General features: G+C 34.5%; 2 protein-coding genes across 4 annotated transcripts in view; one reads left to right on the top strand and one right to left on the bottom strand.

The window, feature by feature from the left end:
• Positions 1-25,074, top strand: part of LOC142982569 (inactive dipeptidyl peptidase 10) — a 533,383-nt gene that overhangs the window by 214,448 nt on the left and 293,861 nt on the right. The gene's annotated exons all lie outside the window — the stretch shown is intronic.
• On the bottom strand, positions 13,494-18,067 carry LOC142982667 (uncharacterized). 2 transcript variants are annotated; one of them, XM_076129290.1, is made up of 8 exons: positions 17,478-18,067; positions 16,844-17,039; positions 16,375-16,477; positions 15,906-16,085; positions 14,827-14,918; positions 14,579-14,642; positions 14,104-14,250; positions 13,494-13,808 (listed from the first exon to the last, which is right to left on the bottom strand). In XM_076129290.1, exons 1-8 carry the CDS (start codon positions 18,016-18,018, stop codon positions 13,509-13,511), a joined length of 1,623 nt encoding a protein of 540 aa, XP_075985405.1. In that variant the 5' UTR covers positions 18,019-18,067; the 3' UTR covers positions 13,494-13,508. The 2 variants fall into 2 exon arrangements, with proteins under 2 accessions (XP_075985405.1, XP_075985406.1); XM_076129291.1 differs by having other exon boundaries at positions 14,579-14,624.

The following is a 25,074-nucleotide window of genomic DNA, read 5'->3' as shown; positions in this document are numbered from 1 at the left end:
ATACGATATAACACACTGCCAAGTTAAATCTTAAATGATTTAGTCGTTTAAGATGGAGAGTAGAGCTACTTGTTCTTTTTTATATTAGTAACTACTAGCTTTTTCACTAGGCTCAATTCTATTTGATTTAGATTTTCATGTGTGTTCTGTAGCATATTGTCAAAGAGTGCTGACAAAGCTAATGTAACATTTATCATAACGCACTTTGTTCTTAAATAATACTACAAATGAAGAAAAAAAATACTTTCTTATCACTCCATTGGACAATAATACGATACTCGGTGTCAAAAAACTTTTGTCTGTCGTTCACACCAAAACCACTGACTCATAAAAATCAATTTGTAAAAAGCAAAATAAATAAAAACGTGAAAATAAATGAACCGTCTCAATATTAGAAAGGACTCACTCAGATGATATTCGTGTTGTCAGCTGAATGAACACTTAATTGGACTTTTTCTTCGAACAGAATTACTTTAATTGAGTTTTATAAAACCTTTGGTAGGGTTCGGTAGGTATTAGAGGATTGAGATAAAGAGATGAGTGGAAAAAAATATGGTGCAAGAAATGTGTCTAGGACTTTAAGTTATCTGGGGATAATGGCTGGTTTAAAACTAGCCAGCACTGGTCATTTAACTGAATTGTGGAATCTTACACACTAATGTTATAATTGAAATTGAAAAGCTATATTTAGGGTTGCATTTTTCTGAGCACGCAATTTTTTTAATGTGTGGTTTCAATAACAGCTTAAGTCCTTTTTTTTTTTACTTGGTTTATGCATGAAATTGCATCCGGAACGCCCGGGGGAGCGCTGGGGTATGTGGGGCTCTCCGAACCAGAAGGGCAAGGCCTACTCACTAAACCACCAAGGTGTTGCCTCCTCCTCGCCGCTTAGTGCCGAGGCCACGGGAACGCCTTTAGGCACACATCCGCGGCCCCGACGCGGCCGTCTACAATGTGGACCCGTCCACAGTGTGGGACGACACCCCAACACACGGGTGCCGTCCCCCCACATGCCCCCTAGTGCAGTGGCCAGAAAACTCCCCCGAGTTCGCCAGCCAGGGGGCCTTCGGAAGCCGGGACAGGCCACGCGCAGATGCGCAGCATGTCCCGGCCGCCGGCGGCGGAAAGGTGTGTAGGCCGCCGCCACCTCCTCGTCGACCAACGAGCCCGAGAGTGGTAGTCTGCCCACTCCCAGGCCCTGCGGTCCCACCACAGCCGCCATGGGTTAAGAGCCGGGTCCGAATATTTGAAAAGATGTTTGTTAACGATCGATTTTGATCTCGGTCACAGATAGTTCATAACCTGGATTAATACATAGGATACTTTATTCCCGGGAAGTCGATTCAAGACGAAGCTAAGTATATTCATATATCCCTTACAAGTGTATGTGTTACGCAAGTATAAAGGATATTTATGTATGATAATGCGTAATTATCAATGTATGCCATGTCTGAAAACGTGAAATAATTCACGAGTAGCATATCAAAGACTACATTAACATACTTAATAATTACGTAAAGTATGTATGTTGTTATGTATGAATGTAAATGAAACAAATTAAGTATTTTAGAGTGCTTCACTATACTAGTTGTATTTTGAACTACGAGTACATTATTTTTTGTTGTTAAAATATATTCTCAGTAGTCCTGAGTTTGCTTGATATATTTATAGATGGGACTACTAACATTAATAACGAAATTGGGAAAGTATACTCCTCTTATATATCTTCTTATGCCAGTTGTGCTCACCGGTCGGTAAACAATCTGTGGGTTAAGCAACCCTTGGCGCGGTCATTCCGTAGATGAGTGACCGCATACTGGTATTTGAACTGGGCGTCTCCGCACTTCGGAGGGCACGTAAAAAATCGGTCCCAATCGTTGTCAATCGAGATAACAGTCGTCAAGCCACGTCAAAGGCCTTCGGGCGGCTTGAACATCTTTGACACTAGGTTGACCACTAACCATACGACAACAACAACTATTCCTGTGTATTCGTGTTGGACTCAAGGCCTTTTCCCTCCCTCCCTCGATAGAAGTCTTTACCCGGTAGTGGGACAGTTACGGGTTGAAAATAAGGAGTGCCTATTTTTATATACACCAAAATATATCCGTGAAATGGACGTTTTCTGCGCCACCTACATTCAAAAGTAATAACCAAACTTGAAACACAAACTGCGACAAACAAACGCGCGATTTATTTGTGTTGCCACAACGCGTGTGCAGACAGCCTAAGTTTCGTTTGTACGTCTCGTTTACTTAGGCTGTTGGTTTAGGCCGCTGTCACACTTGCGAATTGTCGAGTGTGAAGTTACATGGGAAGTGTTTTATTTACACTTGAAGATAGGGTTATCACCTACAGTTAAATGTTTGTTATGTAAAACTAGCTTTTACCCGCGACTTTGTCCGCCACCAGAATTTTCCCATTGGAGCGCTTCATATTCCCGGGGTATAAGGTAGCCTATGTCCTTTCTCGGGTATCAAAATACCTCCATACCAAATTTCATGCAAATTGGTTCGGTAGTTTAGGCGTAATTGAGTAACAGACAGACAGACAGAGTTACTTTCGCATGTATAATATTAGTATGGATGGCGATTTTTTAATTATTTGATTTTATAAAAATAAAGTCGTGTTTATCATATTTTTGTTTAAGTCTATCACAGAAGCTGTATATGTAAATCGCTATTTTAATACTAATTTTAGGTAGAATATTACTAAAGTAAGGCAGAATTACGAGATTTGTGATTTAAATTGATTGTCTTGGGTTTTATTGAGTATCTTAAATAAATTTATAAAACAACAACTAATTCAATATTAAGAGTGCAATAGGTAATCAACTATTGAAGAATTTTAATACCAACCTGTAGGGTGCAGATTATTTTTTACTTATGCTTTTATATAATTTTTGATAGGAGTCAGCCCTAGGTGTAAAATAGTACTCGTGTCTGTCTATTGTCGTATACGCGATGTCAAATATTGAATGAACAAACTTTCACGTACTTTTCATATTATACTAGATGAATTTTCACCACGAGAGCTCTGTCTATACAATAATCTTAATCTTTTTTATACACTTATCATACTTTAATATTAATATAATCTCTTTATTGTCCACAATGTACCGCAATAAAAATACAATAAACAAAAACAGTAAAAACTTAAATATAAATAAGATACTAATGAACTATATGTATATAACATAGACGCCCAATTCACTATGCCACCCATCTTTGGACTGTCCCCGCCAAGGGCTACTTGACTCTTTTATAAATTACTGACTAGTGAATGCCAAACTACAAATGCTTCTTTCATAATAGAGAATTAGAAAATGACCACCCACCAAAATCTATTCCTCGACAACATTCCTTAACCGACCCGATTAACTCGGTCACCATAACAGGCTCTTGTGCTAAAAATTCGCTCTCCATCCATTGTGACTAATCTAAATTCCGATCGGATCGTTAGGCACGCTCTGTGAACTAGTGGTAGCGGGTTCGAGTCACGTGCAGGGTATCTCGCACGTTGCACGTTTGATAGTTTTAGTTCAATTGTACAAGTTTCGCTGTTAGCGGTAAGTTATTTTTATGGCTTGTTTTTAACGTTTTTGTAGCTATGATGTAAGGCTATGTTAAAAAATAGTAGCACAACCAAAATGGAAGTTTTATGTGTCTGAAATACATAGCTAAAATCTTCTTAAACATAAGTAATTTTGCTCTGACCGCGGCTAAAGCAAAACTTAATAAAAATTAGATATACCTATAGATTCGAAATACAGAAAAAAAAATACCGGATTACCTAAAGTATTCTTATGTATTACCTAACCAAAAGTCTGTGAAGTTTTATGTTTGTATGTATGTGCGTATGATCGTTACTTTTTCACGGAAAAAACTTAAAAAAAGATTTAGAAGAAATTTGGCACACTGACAGACTAAAACCCGGATTAACATATAAAATATTTATAGCAGCAGCTAAATAATTACCAAAAAATACCTCCTGATTATCCTTTTATTTTAAACCATCAACAAGATATAAAATTAATCAATCGAACATCCGTCTTCTGTAGTAGCACTGAGGGTTACCTTCTAGCATCGATGTGAAAACGATGGCAGCGTCAGCTTGTAATGATGGGGAATTAATTACCCAGCGCTAATCGACGCCATTGACTACAGATTAAAAAATGATTGATTGAATCTAATGAGATAGAATATGATCCAAGTTTTATAAGGCATTGATGCAGTTTTTTATTGGAGGTAGATTAGGTGGCTGGATTTAAGGTGTTTTCACTGTGGTTTATATTTTCTACGGTATTTTGTCCAGTCCGGGGGGAAACGATTACCCAGCAGCGCGACAGTAACCCATTACTTGTTATAATTTAACTCATTACTTATTTATTTATAATGATATTTACAGCATAATTATTACAGTCTTACTAATTAATATCGGCGTCGTGTTTAGTATTTTTATTTTGGAAGCAAAGTAAACAAAAAATGTGAGCGAAATTGGTCACACAAAACTTATTCAATTCAATTCATTTATTAAGCAAAAAACAAACTTACAGTGGAATCACCAAATCGTTTGCATGCATACTTTTATATAAATTAATTATTCTAATAAAGTTTGTGACATATTATGTAAATAATACCAGTAATAGTAGTGATAGTCAAATTGTATTTGCAGTGACTTGACACATAAAAAAACATACTTTCTATAATGAAAAAGTAAAAATATCGCAACCTGAAAAAGACTTGATTATCTAAACAATCGTAATAAAAGTTACCAAATTACATTTAGTCATCTCAAACTGAAGCCCAATCTCTCTCATTCCGAGAAAAGACCCTTACCATACATTGAGAACTTACTAAACAACCAAACATCTAGGCTCAAACAATTTCATCTAGCAACATAATTGTCTATTAATTTGCATGTCTCCCAGCTATCTCGTGGTTCGTAATAACACGGTATGCTAATGTAGCATATATTAACTGTGCTAATAATAGATGACATTTTAGAGGTTTAGATGATGTTTCTTTAGAATATTGTGAGATCATTTATATAAGAATATTTTATGAGAATTACCAAGGTTAAAAGATTTACCTTTGATTGCTAGATCTATGGATCTAAGCTATTCGCTTCCCACGTTTGTCGTTAAGAGTTTATTCTCAAAGCAACAAACTAATCTTTTTCAAAGTTAGATGTGTATAAGGAATAATAATAATGATCGCTAATTCCAACGATGAACAAAAGCATCATGACGAAACCTTGCCAGTCTTAGAGATTTTTTATAAACTGGTCTTAAAATAATGTAAATTCCAGCACTTGGCTAGCTTGGTGTATTCAAGGCCAATTCCTTTATTCCAGATGACCTCCTTGCTAGATCTATTATAGCAGATCCTGACATCAAAAAAAAAACATTCTAATACACACAAACACACACACAATATACAAACATAAACAAATTAATATATTCTACATGAACATATTATAATTCCTAGCGTAGCTTCACTAATGCATTTACCCGTAGAACCAACTTGTGTACAGAGTCGCTCACTGCCACACTACGTTCATTATTATGCCGTTAAATTAAAACATTGTTCAAAGAAACAGTTTTATTATAGAAATACTATATTGACTCTATGGTCTGAACGGTAGTGTCTTCGTGCAGGGACATTTTTTTATAAGTAATTAGTAATTAACTCGTCATCGTAATTATTGGCCGTAATTTTACTGATGTGGTCCATCCAGTGGCGTGAATGCAATTGAAGAACACGTCATGGTTTTCGGGTTTCATTCGGATAAAATCATTTTCTTTGTAAAAATTATCTTTAACTTGTTCTATTGTTTCACACGTTTATGTATATATTTTTTTATCTGTGTATTAATGAGATTTTGTTCTTTTCAGGTAAGTCAAAAGCTGTTCTTCGCATTATTGTTTGGTAAGGCTATTAATATAATCAAAGGTCTTTATCAAGAATTGCTTTTGTCTTTATTTAACTTTAGACCAAAAGTCTATAACTCTATCAATTCCCTAGTTTCTCCTTAGTAGAAAACACGAAATAAATCCTAGCAATATTTCACAAAGGCACTCTGGTTCGATTCGTTCATATTTCAACTGAAACGTTCTGCAAGCGACTGGAAAGTGACCGAATGGCGGAATGATTTACTGATCCATACTGTTGCGTGTATTTGATGGAATTCAGTGTAGCATGCTGTTAAGAGGTCTTTGGCATACTATGAATCAAATTTTTTAGAAGGTACATATTGAAAGAATTACTGAAAAGAGTGAATTTTTTTGAATAAAAATAATGTATTTGCAAAGAGTCTCGATAAAAGAGGGGTGATTTTCTAGCATTGACAATTATCGACAACCAGATAGTTATGCTATCGACAAAGATATGAAAATCTGATAAGCGTCCCTACCGGGTGCCATCGGGACTGACATTTGAGTACATTTTATATGTCAAAATCTCAATACTTTATAGTACAGATTGTTAAAAAACGAACTAAAGGACTGTTATTTCAACTTTATGCTCAAGTTGAAAAAAACTTTTTTGCACTTAAGAAACAATTACGTCTGCAAACAATTACATGAATCAAAGATCTCAGAATATTTAAAAAGCATGAAGATAGTTACTTATTAAATTTATGATTTTTGAGTCAATTTTTTTGTCCATCAAATGTTCTAAAACGAAATTTTTTAGTAAAATTTTCAAGAAACATAATATTTTTCAGCTGAAATTATTTTATAACAATGATACTGTTAGATTTGAATTTACTTCAAACACATTTTTAAATCTTCTATTTGAGCTACTAAATTCGTTCATAATTCTCCGAAGTAAAAAACAATTCATAGTAATGACTTCAATGAGCACATTTATATAGGTACATATTTTTTATTATTATTCGTAGCAAGATATTTTAAATATATTTATCACTATAAAGATTACAAAATAAATGTTTTAATCCTAGATTTCATCTGAGACTAAGTCAACTTCTCATGTTTTTTTCTTTGATGGCAAACGTAAGCATAATATGGCCAAAAACATTGTTTAAGGTCTAAAAATGGACCCTTACACGACAGAGTGTACATATCAATTCAAAATATTCAGCCATGCCTTGCAAAATTTCAACATTAATGATACCTTTAGGGCGAAAACAAATAACAATATTTCTCACCTAATTACCCAAAACAAACGACACTAAACTGGCCAAAACCGGTTACATCCGCCCCTATCCGGCCCACACTAGTTTGTAAACCCGCAACTAGACGATGTTGCCAATTAGAACGGATCAAAACTCCGCTAATTCCGCGTTAATTCCGTTAAGTGGCTGCTATAATTTGATCAGTGTTGCCAGACAAGTTGCGGATTAAATAATGTATTAGGGTGCGTCAATTTGTTGGGAAAAGGTTCTTGGCAATGTTCGAGAATAATGTCACCTTGTTTTATTGAGTTAGTCAATTTTGTGACTTTATCTGCGGAGGTTTTAAAAAGTAATAATATGATTAGATCTTGGCGGGAAAATTACGATTTTGCGTATAGATTTTAGCATATTGCTAGTATTAGTTCGGATTGGAGAATTTACAAGTCTGCACATACTGTTTTAAATGACTTTAGGTATACAAGGCCTCATCACGTATTTTTTTCACTGTTAGAACAATATAGTACATTTCTAATATATTACAATCATGGCTTCAAAAAGTCATTGTTGCGATGTCTCAGGTGCGAACTCTCGACCATTTTATCACACGTAATTACATACTAATACGTGACTGCAAATACAAAATTAGCTAGAGAAAGTATCAAAACAACATAACTTAGCGATATTCTCATATAAATGAAAATAGGGCACTAAACGAGTGGTATTTCATTTTAAATTTTAAAAGCACTCTCACTTTACGAGCGCCGTATAAATCCGCCATTTTATTGTACCGGCTGTAACCGCTTGTATCCGGTTCAATGTGGACTAGTTTTTGAACGTGAAAATATGCATTTTTTGTTTGCCACTTGTTGTTTTCAGGACGTAAAACGTTTGCTTTTTTCATGGTACTTTAAAAATATAACGTGACTAATATTTTTCTTTTTAAAATTACATTATTTTGTTAGAAAAAATGTTAACTGTTGAAGAGTTATTTTCTGTCACTATCGGATTTAGCTAGTATTTAAAGAAAAAATCAATATCAATAAATAATTATATAAGTAGTTACTACTATCCAAAACGTCAGGCTCTAACGGTGATGAAAAACTATCGTTATGCAGGCTTGCAAGTCTGAGAGTATTATAACACAGTTCTTGAAAGAATGCAAAGTTCCTAAACCGCATTTGGCCGGCATGATGGACTGGAGGCGCTCCCGTTCCCTCATTCCGGGAGGAGACCCTTGCCCAGCTGTGGGGCATTAATGAGTTAAAGTTATTAATGTTAAAATTATAATATATGGACTGTAAATCCGTAAATTCTGCAGTATACAAGTAAAATGTCAAGAATGTATATAAATTCACAGTTGTGTGGTTGTAGATGTGACTAATTGGACTGTAGAGAGTGGGGGCACGTAAATAGACTGTCTCATTAGTATTCATTCACTCGTGTCTCTCACGTGTGGCTTATACAGAATACTGACTACTACTGTTTACAGGAATGGTGGAAATGTAGAAATATTTAATGTAAAAACATACTTTCAGATAACTATCTCTCTTAGTCTTCGGAAGAACATAGTAAATATAGAAGTGATTTTAATTCTACCTTGTAATACAGCGTAATTTTTTTCAGTCCGTGCTATCGAACAAGTAGTATGTGACATTAAAAATTGTTTAAAGAAAATAGTTTTTGCAAAATATGTTAGAGGTACTTTTATAAAAAAATACGATAGTCGATAGTGCCCATTGAAGTCCTTAGCCGTAGTTATCCAAGTAGTTACAACGTAATAAACACGAGAACAAAAACTATGTATATAATTCACTTTAAAGTAATTGTTTATTCGATTCCTAAAAAAGCGAAATGGGGAAGTTTCCTTTATAAAAGCTTTAAAATGACAATCATACAAACATACCCATTTCAAGTTAGAAGTAGTTACACGGTTGCAAACACAGCAGTTGCCAACAAAAACAAAATACTCAAATAAAATTCTCGCAATTTTTCTACCATTGTTAGTTTTCCACAAACATCAATACATACACTCTAAGGTAAACAGCTTCAATTAATGAGGTAATTAATATCAGGTAGATTTAGTTCAACATGTAGTAATAGAGCAGTGGGAACTAATGTTAGTACTCGAGCGTACACTCGGTTAAGAACCTATTTGTCAAGCGAGTGGTTTTACACTGTAGCGTAACTTTGTCTGATTTTTTTGTGAAAATTGTGATATTTTCGCAATGTTTACATATCGAGTAGGCATAATGTGGGGTTATTTTTAACCCCCTATTTTATAAAGAAACTATTATTTTTCCTCTTCTTAATAATTACTGGTGAAGGTTGAAGTAAGAGCTCCACATATTGTTAAATGACATGTGTTTCTAAAATAGAAGTGAGTTGAAGTATACTAGGCATATTACTTTTCGCACTGAACAAAGACAATATACTGTTTGACCCTTTGGTAAAGGTAAACGTTTAAAGGCCTTGCCTGAAACAACTTTCTGTTAAAAAGCTAATGATTGTTTTTGTGTTACCAACAAAACCAGTCCGTTAATAAGTAAATAACTAATTGAAACCTCACGCAACGTATGAAAAGAAAAGTTTAAATTCAAAACATTGTAAAGCAGCTATTCTAATATTCAAAATTCTATTACGACCTACCCATTGTATAAAACTTTACATTACCCACATTCAAACAAAAGCGATCACATTAATTATTCGAGTGAGTTACGCTGCGGTGTGACGCGCGGTCCGCTGGGGAATTCAACCAATTGGAACGCTCGAAGAGTGCACTTACTACTAATGCACCTATCGCTGACTGTTACACCGACGTGTGACGTGTAGAGTGACAACAGTTTTCGGAATATATTACTGTACTATATAGTGGTTGCAAGCTTGGTGGTGTAATATTAGCATATTTAATCGACTGACAATAGGATTTAAATTTTAAAATGTTTTTAGTAATGGATTTTGCAAAGTAATTTCTTAATTGCAAAATAAGTTAACTGCGATGTTGTTAAAATCCTATGATGAATTTTTGCGATAGTCAACGGAATTCTTCAATAAATAATGTAATTCTTTTTTGTTGAAAAGGCGGTTTTATTGAATTTAACAGAAGATTTCAGCGGTATCCAGTTTCAGTTTCTTTGTAGGGCACAATTACAGGTTGCGAGAATTGATAATGTTCGTTACCGAGAATTTTATCTTGTGAAATTCGATAATACTTTTTCTCAAAACAACAAACAGATTTCTGGATCCCGCAAGTATTACCAGATCATTTTTTTTTCTTATAAAGTACGTACATTTTTATATTAGGTCGGGGGAAAAGTCTTTTCGCATTATACCTAAGTCTTTGTCTTCAAGAATCACGAATGTGTACACGATTAAGTTTTTTTCAGTGAGCTCGTGAGGTACCCAAACATCGAGCTTTTTAGTGTAGAGAAAAGGTTTTATTACAAGTTCATACATACTATAATGCGAAAAGACTTTATCCCTGATATTGATAACAGTAACATGGGTAACGGAATTGCCAAATTCAGAAACACAAACAGTACTTAAAGTACCATATAGCACTATGCACATCTTGGGAATTAAACCTAAGACATCATGATCGGTATTTCATCTCTGTTGAGCAAGCAGTCTAAAGTCTAATATTTAAAAAAGCTATTTAACAAACCTTTTCACATCACATGTTTATTTCCTTTATAAAGGTAACTGCAAATTGGATAGTACTAAACAAAGTTTAAACCATCTAATAACAATAACTTATCGTTACTAAAGGTTAAAAATACGTGGCGCAAACACCGATAGTTTACGATATTGAAACAGGAGCTAAAGTTTATTGAACCGAATAAGAATATTGCATTGAAGTTTATGAGGTTCGCGGTCAGTGTGGTGAAGTTATGATAATGTGATTTGAAAACTATTTTTAGTATGAAGTTTGTTTGCACGTGGAAATGAAAAGTTTCCGAGACTTTTTCTGAGATCTTGACCAATTTTTATTAAAAATATTCATTTGCTTAGTTGTTATGTTTTTTAGTTTTTTGGGAATTACTTTTAGGTGTAGGGGTAATCTTAAACAATTCCTTTCGCGATTTAGGACTTTCACCTAAGAGTCCTAGAGTTATATTTGTTACGGTCACTTACGCATATACTATTTGACTTTTAAATATATTTTATACTTCTAAATATCTAGTTTGATTATGATTTTGACAATTTCATAGAAAAAAAATCATCGTGTTGTACAGTCAAATATCACAATATCAGCTGAAGTAATTGTCATTCCACCACTCTTTTCAAACAACTCTAGTTATTTTTATTCAGCTCCACGTGAGTTTATTGGAACGACAGTCACGTTTCACGGTACGTACAGTAAGCACGTGTTGTTACAATTATGAGCTGCAGTTACCGACAGATGGCAGGAGTGTCGCCACGCCAGTTTATAACGAAATTCGAGAAACTTGTCCAGTTTTCTTCTATGACTGATTTTAAAGTTTTATACGCACTGCCGAGGATATTTAGCAATCTTTTCGAAAAGGCGTCCTTAAGTAATTCCGGTTTGAACTTTAAAATCCACCATGCCAATCAAGTTGGTACTTTCAGAGTGATAAAAAACTAATCATTAACAAAATAGCGCTACTTTTTAATATATACTCGTATAACTCAAAGGTGGCTGCCTGACAAAGTGATCTATTAACGCACAGCCCACGCCACAGAACGGATTGGGCTGAAATTTGGCATGCAAAGAAAGGATTTTGATCAATTCTACTACCAAGGGAATCACATAGGAGATGAAAGTTTGTATGAAAATTTTGTCTTAAGTCACAAAACACGCGGACGAAGTTGCAGGCAAAAGCTAGTGGCACAAATAAAGCTATAACTTCATTTTATTTCCAAAATAAAGCTTTTTCGTACAAAGCTTCAACAACATCCAACAAGAACAAAACACTCAAAGAAAGTCCCCACTCCTTTCTAAACTAACAAATACAGTAAATAAATCGTGTGTTAATACACCGAGACTGCCAACAGATGGCGCTCATTAGACAGTATACTTCTATATATTATACTACTCTGTGCAGTGTACACCCGAGACGTAGTTGTTCAGCCACATTTGTCACACCCGCTGTTTAGTGCTTAACATTAATTCTCTTAGAAAACGAATGTTAGGTGTGGATTGTAGGAGTAAAATGTTTCTTCATCTTTATGCTAGTGATAGGCAGAGGTCTGTATGATCCAAACTACAAACAAATACAGTAAATAAATCGTGTGTTAATACACCGAGACTGCCAACAGATGGCGCTCATTAGACAGTATACTTCTCTATATTATACTACTCTGTGCAGTGTACACCCGAGACGTAGTTGTTCAGCCACATTTGTCACACCCGCTGTTTAGTGCTAAACATTTCTCTTAGAGAACTACTGTTAGGTGTGGATTGTAGGAATTTCTGGGTTATGTTTGGTAAGATGTTTCTTTATCTTTATGCTTGTTATATGTAAAGGTAGGCCTGTATTCATCTGGGCAGAAGTGCGTACGATTGTTGACTACGTCAGGAGTTTAAGTTCCGAGTCAGGTAACATGCCGCTTTTTTTTTTCTCAACTGGAACTCCGTGTTTACTAACGTACCCGGTATTATGACAATAGGCTCGTCCACTATAAATTAGAACTACAGATGTTAATGACAAAACGCGGCTTTGGATTGCGCATAAAAAATATGATTTTACCAAGATAATTTTTTTTTGAAGCGGGTATCACCCATTTTGTTTCACGTTCACACGTTTATATTATCTTTCAGACAAATCTTTCCTCCCAAACTGAAAGCCTAAAATCACCTGTCATAACTTCTATAAAAATACGCCATGACAGCAAACAGATGGCGTTCGTTAGACAACACACTCACTGCTTGTGACACGTTGCAAAGTGGGATCATGATAAAGATAATAGATACAGTGTGTATTATAAGGGAAGATTATGAAAGTAGTCTTTTTATACAAGGCTTGTGAATGTGGATTATTATGAGGAAGATTTGATGATAGGGATTTATAAATAGTAGCACTTAGGAATACGTCGGATGTTCTTTCTTAAGTTGCAATTTTTTATGGGGAATGATCTCGCTTCTGTTCTAAGGATTACGGAAGAAAATTATATTTTTTGGAACCTGGTTAAGTGCCTCCTTAGGCTTATTTACTCAAGGACAAATTCTCAATGCAAAATATTCTTAAAAGTTATAGTACATACTATAACTTTTGAGAATATATAAGAAAAGAACCGCTCCTGTAGAATTGACTTGCAAAAAAGCTGTCCTATTAACATTCGATAAGCACTAACACTGTATTAAAGTTGACGGAACCTTTTTCAAATCCATATAACACATAACTTCCAAATATTTATTTTTTATCTTCAATACTCCAATCACTATCCAGTCCATCTCTGAACCGAACCGGTGCGGAAGTGGTGGCCTCAGTCGCTCTCGTCGTCTCCTCAGTGGGCAGTATGGGAGCTGGTTCAGGAGTGTCCTGCACGGTTGATGAAGTGGTTGTCGCGTGGACGATGAGAGGAGACAAGACCTTGGTCGCCTGAGCTTCTCTGTACGCCTGGTCTGCTGGCTTCCAGGTCAAGAAGAACTGGTTCAGGTCGGCTTTCGTTGTGGTTGTTGTACGGCCTTTGCCTGTGTAGTACGCTGGCATCTGGGGAATTAAAGGCTTCGAATATTAACTGGTTTTGGTAAAGTTACTACGAAATTGAAGGAAAGAATATGAACGGAAACAAAGAATCCCTATAATTTGGTAATATTATGGGTTTTGCAGCGATTAATGCTTTTATTTTTTTTTACTGTGATATACAATGCAGTCACTGATTTCAAGATATAGGAAAGTGGAGCTGTTCCATGTTCCATATAAGATGGTAGTAGACAGAGCTCTCTGCGGTACAATTTGAAGTAGCCCAATAAATGCACATATTTGTAAAGTTCAGAATACATACACTTTCGTTAATACTCTCAATCCAATCAGAGTAGGCTCCGACCAGGGTGAACACGGTCGGAGCGTTCGGGTACCCGCAGAGCGCTGGACCGAACGAGATGATGCCGACCAGACGGCCGGAGAGAATGGCTGGACCTCCTGCGTCGTGCTGGAAAGGTGTAATTTTTTTAACTGTCTTACTGCTAGGCTAGGGTCACAAAACGAGGGTTAGGCCTTGAGTCTACAAAATTATGTTTTCAATTCCATATTTTATTCGTTTTGAACCTTTGAATAGGGTGGGCAACCTTTTTGGTGCTGATCATGAGGTTTTTATTCCAATTCTGGTGATATTAGAGTGTTTGTTTTGTATGTCTTAGAGCTAGATAATTTTGTTCGGTAGATGGCAACAAATTCGAATAAAGTCAGATGTTTATAATAATGTTGTAACAATGTTTATTATTGAATACTAGAATACTAGATAAACTGTTTGTACTTACATCACAAGCGCCCTCTCCAGTTGTGAAAGTGCCGGCACAGAACATGCTATTTGTTATGAACTTACTGAATATAAAAGAATTAAAGGTTATTCTTTTGTACTATATCACTCGAGACAAGGGTTTTGACATAGTTATTATCATTGGGTTATATTCATCTATTGCAGATGATTATAAGGTGGCCTAAGGTAGAATTAATGCACTTACGTAATTAAAATAGAAGAGTGATAAATAAATGTGGCAGTACGTACTTGCCATAGACTTCCTTACAGAACGTGTTTGGATACACCGGTATAAACTTCCTTTGTAAAAATATTGGCTCAAACTGAAATTTTTGTGACATCTGAAATAACAATATATGAAGTTTTGTTAAATATTATTTTTTACAAAAATAATAATCCGTAAATATGTAAAAGACAAAAATATCACTATAAAAATATAAATTTATAAATAATAATAATTTAATTTTGGTGAGCAACTTTAGGTGTCCTTATAAAGAAAAGATTATATTCTAATTGATTTTCAATTAAGACCACAGCACGAAGCAAACCACACCAACAACTCAAAAAGGCAAAAGGCACCAAGTGAATGAAACCTAAAACCTTATTCAAGACACCTCTATACCAATTTAAATTAAACTCCACATGAACGAACCCAAAGCAACAGGTCTTCTATTCAAACGAAACCCTTCAGCATTTAACATTGAAGGCAATTAAGAAATTCTTTTACATCGTGTAAGAAAACAGCCGCCAGCAACAGGTTGCCTTAAATAGATATTTTAAGGCAAGCCTCTTATTTATCAACAAGGTTTTATGACTAATTCGGTTTCATATACTTTACATTTCATAATTTCGCCTCCATTTGTAATCTTTATGCCTTATTTTTCAGCCTAGATTATAGATATCCCCTCAATGCTGTTTTTGGGTCAACTTTAAAATATACATATGTCTTATGGCACGTCTATTATATTTGCATTGAACGTTTTTGATACCCATTCGCTCTGTATAAAACACTAAGCTGCTTGGTCGTTGATAAAAAATCATATCCATCATCCATTTATCAAAAAGTATTTAGTACCTACTAAGTTCTTTGTTCTATCTCTTGCCGTTGGCTAGGCAAGAGTCGCTAGAAGAGCTATCACGTATCTCAGTTAAGAGCAATTTTTTAGCCTGCTTTACATTGTTTTCTCTCTGAAATTATAGTGATTAACAAGGTACGTCAAAGCAGCAATGTACTGAAGTGACCATCAATTTGACGTACACTAGTTGTCATCTGAGATACGTGTTACGCCCACTGGTTATAATGAAAGCAGAAATGGAAATAAACTGACCTTAGTGACACCCCATCCCAGTACCAATACTTCAGCAGTTGCCGGCACAGAGTTAGGCAAGTCGGAGATAGCTATGATCTTAGGGATTCGGTGGTACGTGAACGTCAGCCGTCTGCGCAGACGAATCACTGCGAGATTGTTGCGAAGGGTCTTCGGTTCATAGCTCGGGTGGAAATACACCTAAGGAGAATAAAAAGCAGGTTTCATATTTATTTTTGTTAGCGTGCTTTCCCAACACAGGGCTACAAAAATCTTTCCACCCCTATTTAAAATAATTTGAAGCTATTATTCAGTTTTCTTATCTGTTACTAAATATGCTTAATTTGTAAAAAGACGATATTATTATTTTAATCTTTGTACACGTTGTAGCGTTGTAAAAGGCAGACGTTTGAGATGGTTGTCATTTGGCTACAATTGCATAGCATTACACTTATTTATCAGTAATTTCTCAATTAATAAAGTTACTAACCTCTAAAACATCGATCTTCTCACCACCGACTCTGCTGTGGTTGCTACCAACCCTCACTTGCAGCACGCGAGGGTTCTCGCGAAAGAACCGGTTGTTGTGCATGCTAGAAAATACACATATTCATGACTCCATTACAATCACACAATTGACACTGATAGGAACTATTTGTACTACTCACAATATTAAAAACTACTAAGCTTTTAACCTTCCCTATTTATGTTTGTAGTAGCATACTCTCCCGTGATATTTGAATTACGTTTTACACATTTGTTTTTAAGCTTTAGAACCAGTTTTACAGATAAAAAATAAGTGCCAGATAACCTATTTAGCAAATAAAGTTACAGCAAATGTACGAAAAAATCCGATAGTTACACAGAAGCGGTTACACCTCGCCCCAAACTCTGGTCTCATTCTTAAAAATAATTATAAATTATATCATAAGCCACGGACACATTTGTTATCTACTCACAGCTGCAAACACGATGCAGACGTGATCACCATATCATTCCAGTACAGCACCCCTCCACACCAGAACCTGCCCATCACGTGGATGGACGCCATGAACGGGTAGTATCTGATGGTGGTCCGCTCTCCGCGGAAGATGCGCCGACCGTCGCGCTTCCTGTCGTGGTACTCCTTCAAGTCTTCCAACTCACCTTGAGGGTCTGGGAAAAAAATGTAGAAGGCATAATGCTCTTTATTTTAAACTTTCTTTGAGGGTATAGTTTGCAAACTTAGTAAAGAACCTCTTATTGGTGTTTGTGGCTAAGAACTATACAAAATTCTAAAGTTTGTACATCAGTTACCTTTTTACCTTCGGCTTCTGCAACTAACGATGGCCTGTTTGATACAGCTACTTTATTTTGAAATACACTGAACAATATGTATAACAATTTTATAGTCATTTTATTACTACGCACAGCAAAAATTACTCGCGAGTCCGTTTGGATTACCGTAGAACAAATATGGGATTACGTGGCTTATATTAAAAATTAAAATTTTCGGAAAAGGTTAGGCAAAGACGAATATATGATAGAATAAGCGAATTCTTTTAAAATTTTTACAGTCCATTTTGACAAGAAAATATTTTTCAATCAACATACCCCAGTAAATACTCTCATTAGCTACTTTCTTATGATCATCGTTCGGTAATTCTCCAATCATTTTGTCCACCACATCATTTATTTTCTCCTCATCCTCCCTCTTAGCTATGGGATTCTTCATCATTCTTCTAGCAGACTTCCTCAACCTTCCCTCTTCAGCTTTATCAGCCAAGATCTTCAAAATATCATCCCGATTCATCTTAGACTTCAACTTCAAATACAAATTATCCGAATCATTAGCCGATAGAAACTGAAAATGATCTTTTTCTATCAAAGACTCATAGAAATTAGTCTCATTTAAATCCGTTTCACTAGTTATATTAGTTAGTAAGTCTGAAAACAAATCATTATTAATGATATATTTGTTGATTTTATTAATTTTTGCTTTTAATTCTTTTATTCTTCCATATTCTGGTTTGGAATTTAGTGTTTCTATGAATTTGTCGGATATTTGTTTGACAGTAAGATTTTGGCCGGCATATTCATCTCCTTTGGTAACTATAGCAAGTAGGTACAGTGTGAGGTACAAGGAGTACCTCATTACTTCGCTTGTGTTGTTGTTCTGAGTTTATCGCTGTAATGTTTTATGTTTCATTGTTATTGGTGCTTCGTATTTTATCACTTACTTTTATTGGATGTAATCATGTGTTGTGTGAAGTAAAATGTCAATCGATTTAGACTTAGAAGCGGTATGTTGTAGGAGTGTTTTGCTCAACAATTGTTGTATCTTTTGGTAGTATCTACTGTAATAATATTTGTTAAGAAGCTTAAGTAGATCATAAAAATGAATAAAGTTTCATAAATGCGACGTCTCTGGCAAAATCTATACTTATATTATGCTCAGAATAATGTTCTTTCTTGTTTACACGCAAGGGCTCAGAAGGGCTAGAAAGAAAGTATAATTAATAAAATATCGAAGATATTGAGTTAGATTTTTTTCCAGCAAGCTAGGCTCTAGAAATTTCTAGTTTTTCAATAACTAAAGTAATTAGAGTAAATGCCTTGGAAAGTAAAAACTTAATATTTTATCCATAAAATACCTTTGACTTAATAAATTAAGAAAATATCTAGTAATCTACGTTTTACTTTTAAATTACTTTGATACAGGAGCGGTGTAATTATTTTGCTGAAGATAATTATGTATTTCAGGAGGTCTCCGTGAATTTATTTGAGCTATAATTCAATGCTTAGTTTTTTTTTTTGCTTAAATAATAGACCTTTGGGAGATAAATAATGTTAATTGCCGTTTCAATTATCTTTTTGGGAATTCCCGATTAAGTTTTTTGTGCGTGCGTTCGAGTTTTATTAATTAGGTAGCACCCTGAGAGAAAGCTTGGGCCTTTTAATACTAATTATAAACATTATTGTTACAGTTGTTATATCCTAATAAATACAACAAAAAAATATAAATAATCACTTCTTAATGATTATACACACATACTTAAAATCAAAAAACAAAGCACGCCTCTTGGTACGGACCTTACAAGCTTTCTTAGCTTTATTCACATCCATACATCTTGTCATACATGATGTGATCACTATCGGCGATGTCCTACCAAAAGCACGTATGGCAATCGTAGCCGGCAAGAATCATAATATGGTTCTCATGATATATTAAAAAGAGGAAATAAAAAAAAATAATAACTTAGAAATCGTGGCAAGTGATAATAATATGTATGTGTTCATTAGCTTCTGCCTACACCCATGGGAGCAATAAATGAAATATGTATTTTCGTAAAATCAGTGATATTGTAACATTTTATGTATGAATTTTTTTTCAACGTTAAATTGCATAGTCATAGTGGTTTATTATTAGAAAAAACGTTATTACGAGATAATAAGTATTTATAAATTTTATTATGCATACATACATTGTCAATCTTATGTCATAATCACAGAAGGCTTGCAAGCTATTTATAACAAAAGTTAACAGATTCACACCAGCCAAATAGTTAAGTCCTGAATAGTTTCCCTTATACCCTAGACTTATGCCTACAATAATGTCTGAACGATCCATCAATCAACCTAGATAGCTCCAGATATACCTAAACGGGGAATCGAATTACGAGCCTAGCTTTCTGGAAAAATGTTTTTGTGGCAAATGAGACGGAAAATCTAAAGATTAATTCTATTGGAAAACTGTAGGAAATAAATCTAAGTTGTGTTACACAGCAATATTTGTTATTTGTAGAGTTATTTTTTATACGTTTTTTTGGCTTAATACTTAAGTTATTTTCAGTTTGCAATTTTTGTAATCTTAATATTATCTTAGTAGACTAAAAGCCCCATGATTAAGATTTATTTATGTTAAGGTGGAATGAAATGTGACTTACATTTTTAAATTATTACCGGGTTGATAGGATAGCAGGGTTGATAGGATACCCATTAAAGACAATGCTGTGTAAAATAATATTGTATTAAAGAAAATCTGAAAAAAATGCCCTTCATGTATTCCTGCTGCACAAACTAAACCTTCTCTTCTCCAAACCTCTCTCGTTATTTAGCTATATCTTACTAAAAACAAAAATATACCACATTACATCCACTTCAAATATATTTTCAAAGCATTCATATTTTTTTATCCACAACAGTAACTCTTTCCTTCTTATTACATCTTACAAAAAAACAATCGTACAATTTCCTCCTTCCATTTCCCCCCCAGTTATCTGTGACGTCACGGAGCATCTCCCCGGCAATAAATCATAGTGGATCAGCAGCAGCCTCGGGGGAAATCACCACAACATACCGTTGAAGCCGCTTACTACCAATGAGTGTTAGGCTACGGTTAGCGGTTACGGAAAAAAGGTTTTTGCAGCAGGTTTTCTATCTCTGAAAATATTTTTCGAACTTACATACTTAAAAATTAAAATAAATTATATACGCTAGGAAGTAATTTTAATCTTTATTTGTGATTAGATTTTAAATTGAAGAAATAGGGTAGGCACTGACTGCAACGTCATCTAGTGACTAGTAGCGTATAGTAATTTTTAAACAATACCTTTTTTGCATGTCACTAAGCCTACCTTTTATTATTAATTTGCTGTAACAAATCTGTGCCTGGCATAAAATTTTAATGGCAATATTAAATGAAATTACTAAGTTATTAAAATCAGCGCCACCTAGTAGCGAGTAGCTAAACAGTGCGCTATTTTGGGTGCGGGGAATATCTCTAGTGCACAAAATTGTGCATAGATGGCACTGGCAAAGTTAAATTTAATATTCCTGACTACTGTTCAAAGTCTTATTTGCAAAATATAAGAATGGTATCAAAATATAACTTGATTTATGTCCTAAAATAACTGTTTTATTTATTAAATAAACGTTAATGAAACTTCCTCCTTCTATTTCGTATCTAAGCAGGTCTCAACTTAATTTGCATTCATTTCTCGTCCAAACTAAAATTAAACTCCCTAAGCAATTATTTACCAACATAAAACAATTTAATTCTCTCTACAATTAAATACAAGAGACTAAAGGATTACCGTTTTAGAATAACGGCCACGGTGGAGAGTATTTCTAAATGAAATCGTCTGTAATTTAATTCCGCCGTGTAATTCAGTTGGGGCCGTGAACGAGCGAAGCGGGTAGTTAAGTAACGATGTTACAGCGACGTGACGTCACGTACAGGTGGAACTGTTGGTGGAAAATGACGGTAGATGGCGCTTATCTCAATAATCGAGTTGGAATTAGGGTGGTTTGGTTTTGCGTTTAGCAGTTGAAGTTTATTTGGCATAGCAAGGTTTCGTGCGTTGCCAAATAACGCACGAATTATTAATGTAGTGTTTCATCGATATCAATGGGCTCGTATTTTACTTTGATTTTCTAACGAGGCGGGTTTTGAGTAAATGCTAATGTGTAACCTATATTTTGATAATAATACACAAAAAATACGAAAAATATTCTTACTTACATATTATAAGCACAAAGGGAGATAACACATTTGCCTTTTATGAAGACTAAAGCAGTTTTTTTGCAAGACAAAGGCTTGATTAGCAGCCACACATAGCATTTTTTTTTACAAAAATAAAGACAAATGAACACAAAATATTTGTCTCAGACAGAATATTCTCTTTACGTAATATACACACTTGACTATATGTCAGTGGCTCTCAACCTTGAACCTACAAAACTCTACCCAGAATATTTATCCAGTTTTAATCGGTTACCTTAAAGATTTTCTAGCTTAGGTTTCTATTGCTTACCGAGTGGTAGTGGTTTTTCAAGTATATTTTGAAATGATTGATGGAATACAAGAGAAAGAAAGAAAAAATGATTATTGGGAAAGACATCCCACCTTTATTTTCTGGATTAGTTACAGATCTAGATTTTTCTAATCTTGTTTATTGACAAATAGTCCTTAATACAAGATTGAGAAACCCGTATTCGTCAGGCGCCGAAAATTGTTCAATTTTGAACACAATTTAGTAGAATTTATCCCGCGGCGGAATGAATCCATAACGACATCACTGTTTAATTACATTTCATTCAACGGACGCCATATTTTATTATTATTCTGATTAGCTTCACGTTCTAGGACGCCATATTTTTGTGATTTAATTTAATGAAATTTCCAAAGTTAATAAGTGGGAGAAATAAATTGTGAAATTTTCATTACTTTCAGATTGGTGTACTGAAGTCAATCTATACTTACAAAAGATTAATGATCATGAATTTTATGAGATAATATTTAAATCGCGGGAAATATTTGTAAGCTTTGTTGGGTGGACTTATGAAGAATTTGGTGTGGATTTTAACGCTAATCTTCGAGCAAAAAACAACACTTGCTCTAAAACTATGCCGTCGTTACCTAAGTCTTAACAGAATCCGTGTTTCAAAAAACTCGACAGTAGTTTTTAGTGGCAATTTTTGAAGAAACGTATAAAATCGTAAAAGTAATTGTTAGGAGATCATTTATTTTGACATCAAAATACAAAGCACACTCAGTGCAATAGAAGAGATATGGCCACTAACTCAAGTACGATAACCAAATTAGCAAGATTTAATTCCTGAAACGTCCCCTTCAGCCCAGACTTTATTTTTAAAACAAAAATGCCCTACAGGATGAAAAACAGGCTCATTCATGTAAGCAGTTTAAAAGTCACAACGTTGTTGTATTACAGCTGAGTGTAAAACATGTACTCGCATTTATTACGACGCTTAAAAAAATGTACCAACGCGTATATTTTAGTACTAGCTGACTGGGAAAAGGTGAATACAGATTAGGAAATGAGTTATTTCTAACGTAACGGCCAGAACAAATATTAGATCTAACGCGAACACGCATTTTACCTTAAAATGCCTAACGTTTCGGCGCAGGTTGCACTCGCCGTGGTCGCAGGCTGACTTAGAGAATTCCCGTATTCTATTATACATTAAACATGCAACGCGAGAGTTTAAAAGTTATGAATATTAGATCTTACGCATGGGTGGGTATACATAGTTGAAGATACTAGAATCTGGGTTTACGAATTTATTCCCTAGAGGTTCTAAAATTGCATTTCAGGCATTAGTAATATCAACACAGAAGACAGGTGTCATCAAAATCTTTTTTTTAACTATTAAATTACTTTCCTTAAAAGTCACATAGCTATTCAAGCTTTCTGTAATAGTAGCAGCGTCGTTTCTATGTATCTTTACTCAGTGTATTCGCTTCACCAAAAAGGCAAACGGTGTGGTGTTCTGTTACAAAAATAGTTTACTATGTGGATTTACCTTTACATAAGTACTTTAGGTACCAAAGTAATTTCGTGTACGTACTAGGTACTGTTGTTCAGTGGTTTATCTTTTGTAATGGACTATTAAAGTGAGTCAATGACCTACGAAAATGTGTCGTGAAAATGTAACTCTAGAAATACTGTGGTTTACTTGTTTTCGTTAAGTTTTGAAATTAGATTATTTTAAGAGCAAAATTTTGTTTCGCCAGACAAAATTCGAGAAATAATTTGGACAGTTTTGACAGGTTGTCCAAATGTTATTTGTCACATTATTTGGACATATTCCTATTATATTGATGACAAAAATATGACTCTCGCCTGTACTAACAGTTATTTGCTCCGACATAGTCTTGTTGTTTCACCTTACAGCAAAAAAATCATGTGTTTGATCAAAAAGTAAAATAAAATTCAATAAGACATTACTTAGCTTCGAACTCTTTCTTTTATTTAATTAAATTTAGGTCTCAAATGTTAGCCAAGAGTAGGTATTTACTTAGTATTTCTCTTGGAACAGTCTTAATTAATTAATTGCTTTGACGTGAGTTGTAAAAGCACAGAATTAGATCTGTCTTGGTGGAAAATAAAACTCCTTTTTTCCTTGTATTGATAATCCTTTTTTTGTTGTTATATTTTAAAGCTAGACAAAATTATAGATCTTCTGAAACCTAGATTCTTTTTTATGATGCAAAAAAATAATTGAATACTGAAATATTGTAAGATGGGATCGTAAAAATCGCGTATGGGAATCAAACCCAAGACCTCCCGATACAATGGTAGTGGCGTGGCGACCTAACCACTGCGCCACGGAGGCAGTCAAAAGGCATTGATTTTGAAATGCCTATATATCCCAGACAAATTAATATGATAAGCAGTTACAGCCATGTTTAAATAAACACTACTAACACAAGCAGTACTAACTTAGTATCTGCTAGTTCACACATCACTGCGCTACACACTGCATTTGACATAGGTCTAGCGTTCAACTAATAGGCGACGTCACGGGATGTTGGGTGTATGTATAAAACATACACCCAACATCCCGTGACGTCTTTCTACTTTCACGGCCTCGTTGCTTAATATGCTTTGAATTATAATGTGACTTAAACTTTTGTGTTGCATGTTTATTATTAAGCTGATTACAGCCAGTGTATAATAATTATCTGGCTTTGACGAAAAAAAATAACCACGCAAGTATATTTTAGCAATAACATAAACTTTGTATTACATAAATCCCTATTAGTTCATTTCAATTTGAAATATTTCTAAAAAAAACCATTTAGTTACATGTAGCTAACTCCACAGACATTTTTATTTGTACAAACATACAAAATTGTTTACAATACCGGTGTTTTGTGAGCGAATCAATATTAACGAGTCGAATTCTAATTCAACCGCGTGTTATATTGAGTGTTTGAATTTCATTTGAAAAAAATATTGTTGATTAAAATCCTTTGACTGTATAGCTTTAGAAATATTGGTTAATTAAAAATATGGCAGCTTTATGATAAATATTGTGAAAAAATATATCATTAACGAATGCTAAGATGATAATGCTATACATTACCGTCTATAGGTTCATAAGTAGTAATGTGCGACTGCTGATTGTGCAGTCACAGGTTCAATTAACGATGACAGATTGTTTCAATGAATTAAAGTCGAAATGTAAGTAAAAGGATAAAAGCATTCATAGTAGAGTATTTAATTAACTTTTCTGACACTCGCATAAAACTATGAATCTATGCTAACTTTGGAGCTTAGAAAATATTTTCTTGTAATCTCAATTAAATACTAGGTACTAGCAGCTGTCCGTGACTTCGTACGCGTGAAAAGATGAGTGTCAATCAAGGTTATAAGCTATAACCAAATTTCATTACAATTAGTCA

This window comes from Anticarsia gemmatalis, chromosome 22 (genome assembly GCF_050436995.1).
Source record: "Anticarsia gemmatalis isolate Benzon Research Colony breed Stoneville strain chromosome 22, ilAntGemm2 primary, whole genome shotgun sequence".
NCBI classification, from domain to species: Eukaryota; Metazoa; Arthropoda; class Insecta; order Lepidoptera; family Erebidae; genus Anticarsia; species Anticarsia gemmatalis.
This window is presented reverse-complemented; position numbering and strand designations above follow the sequence as displayed.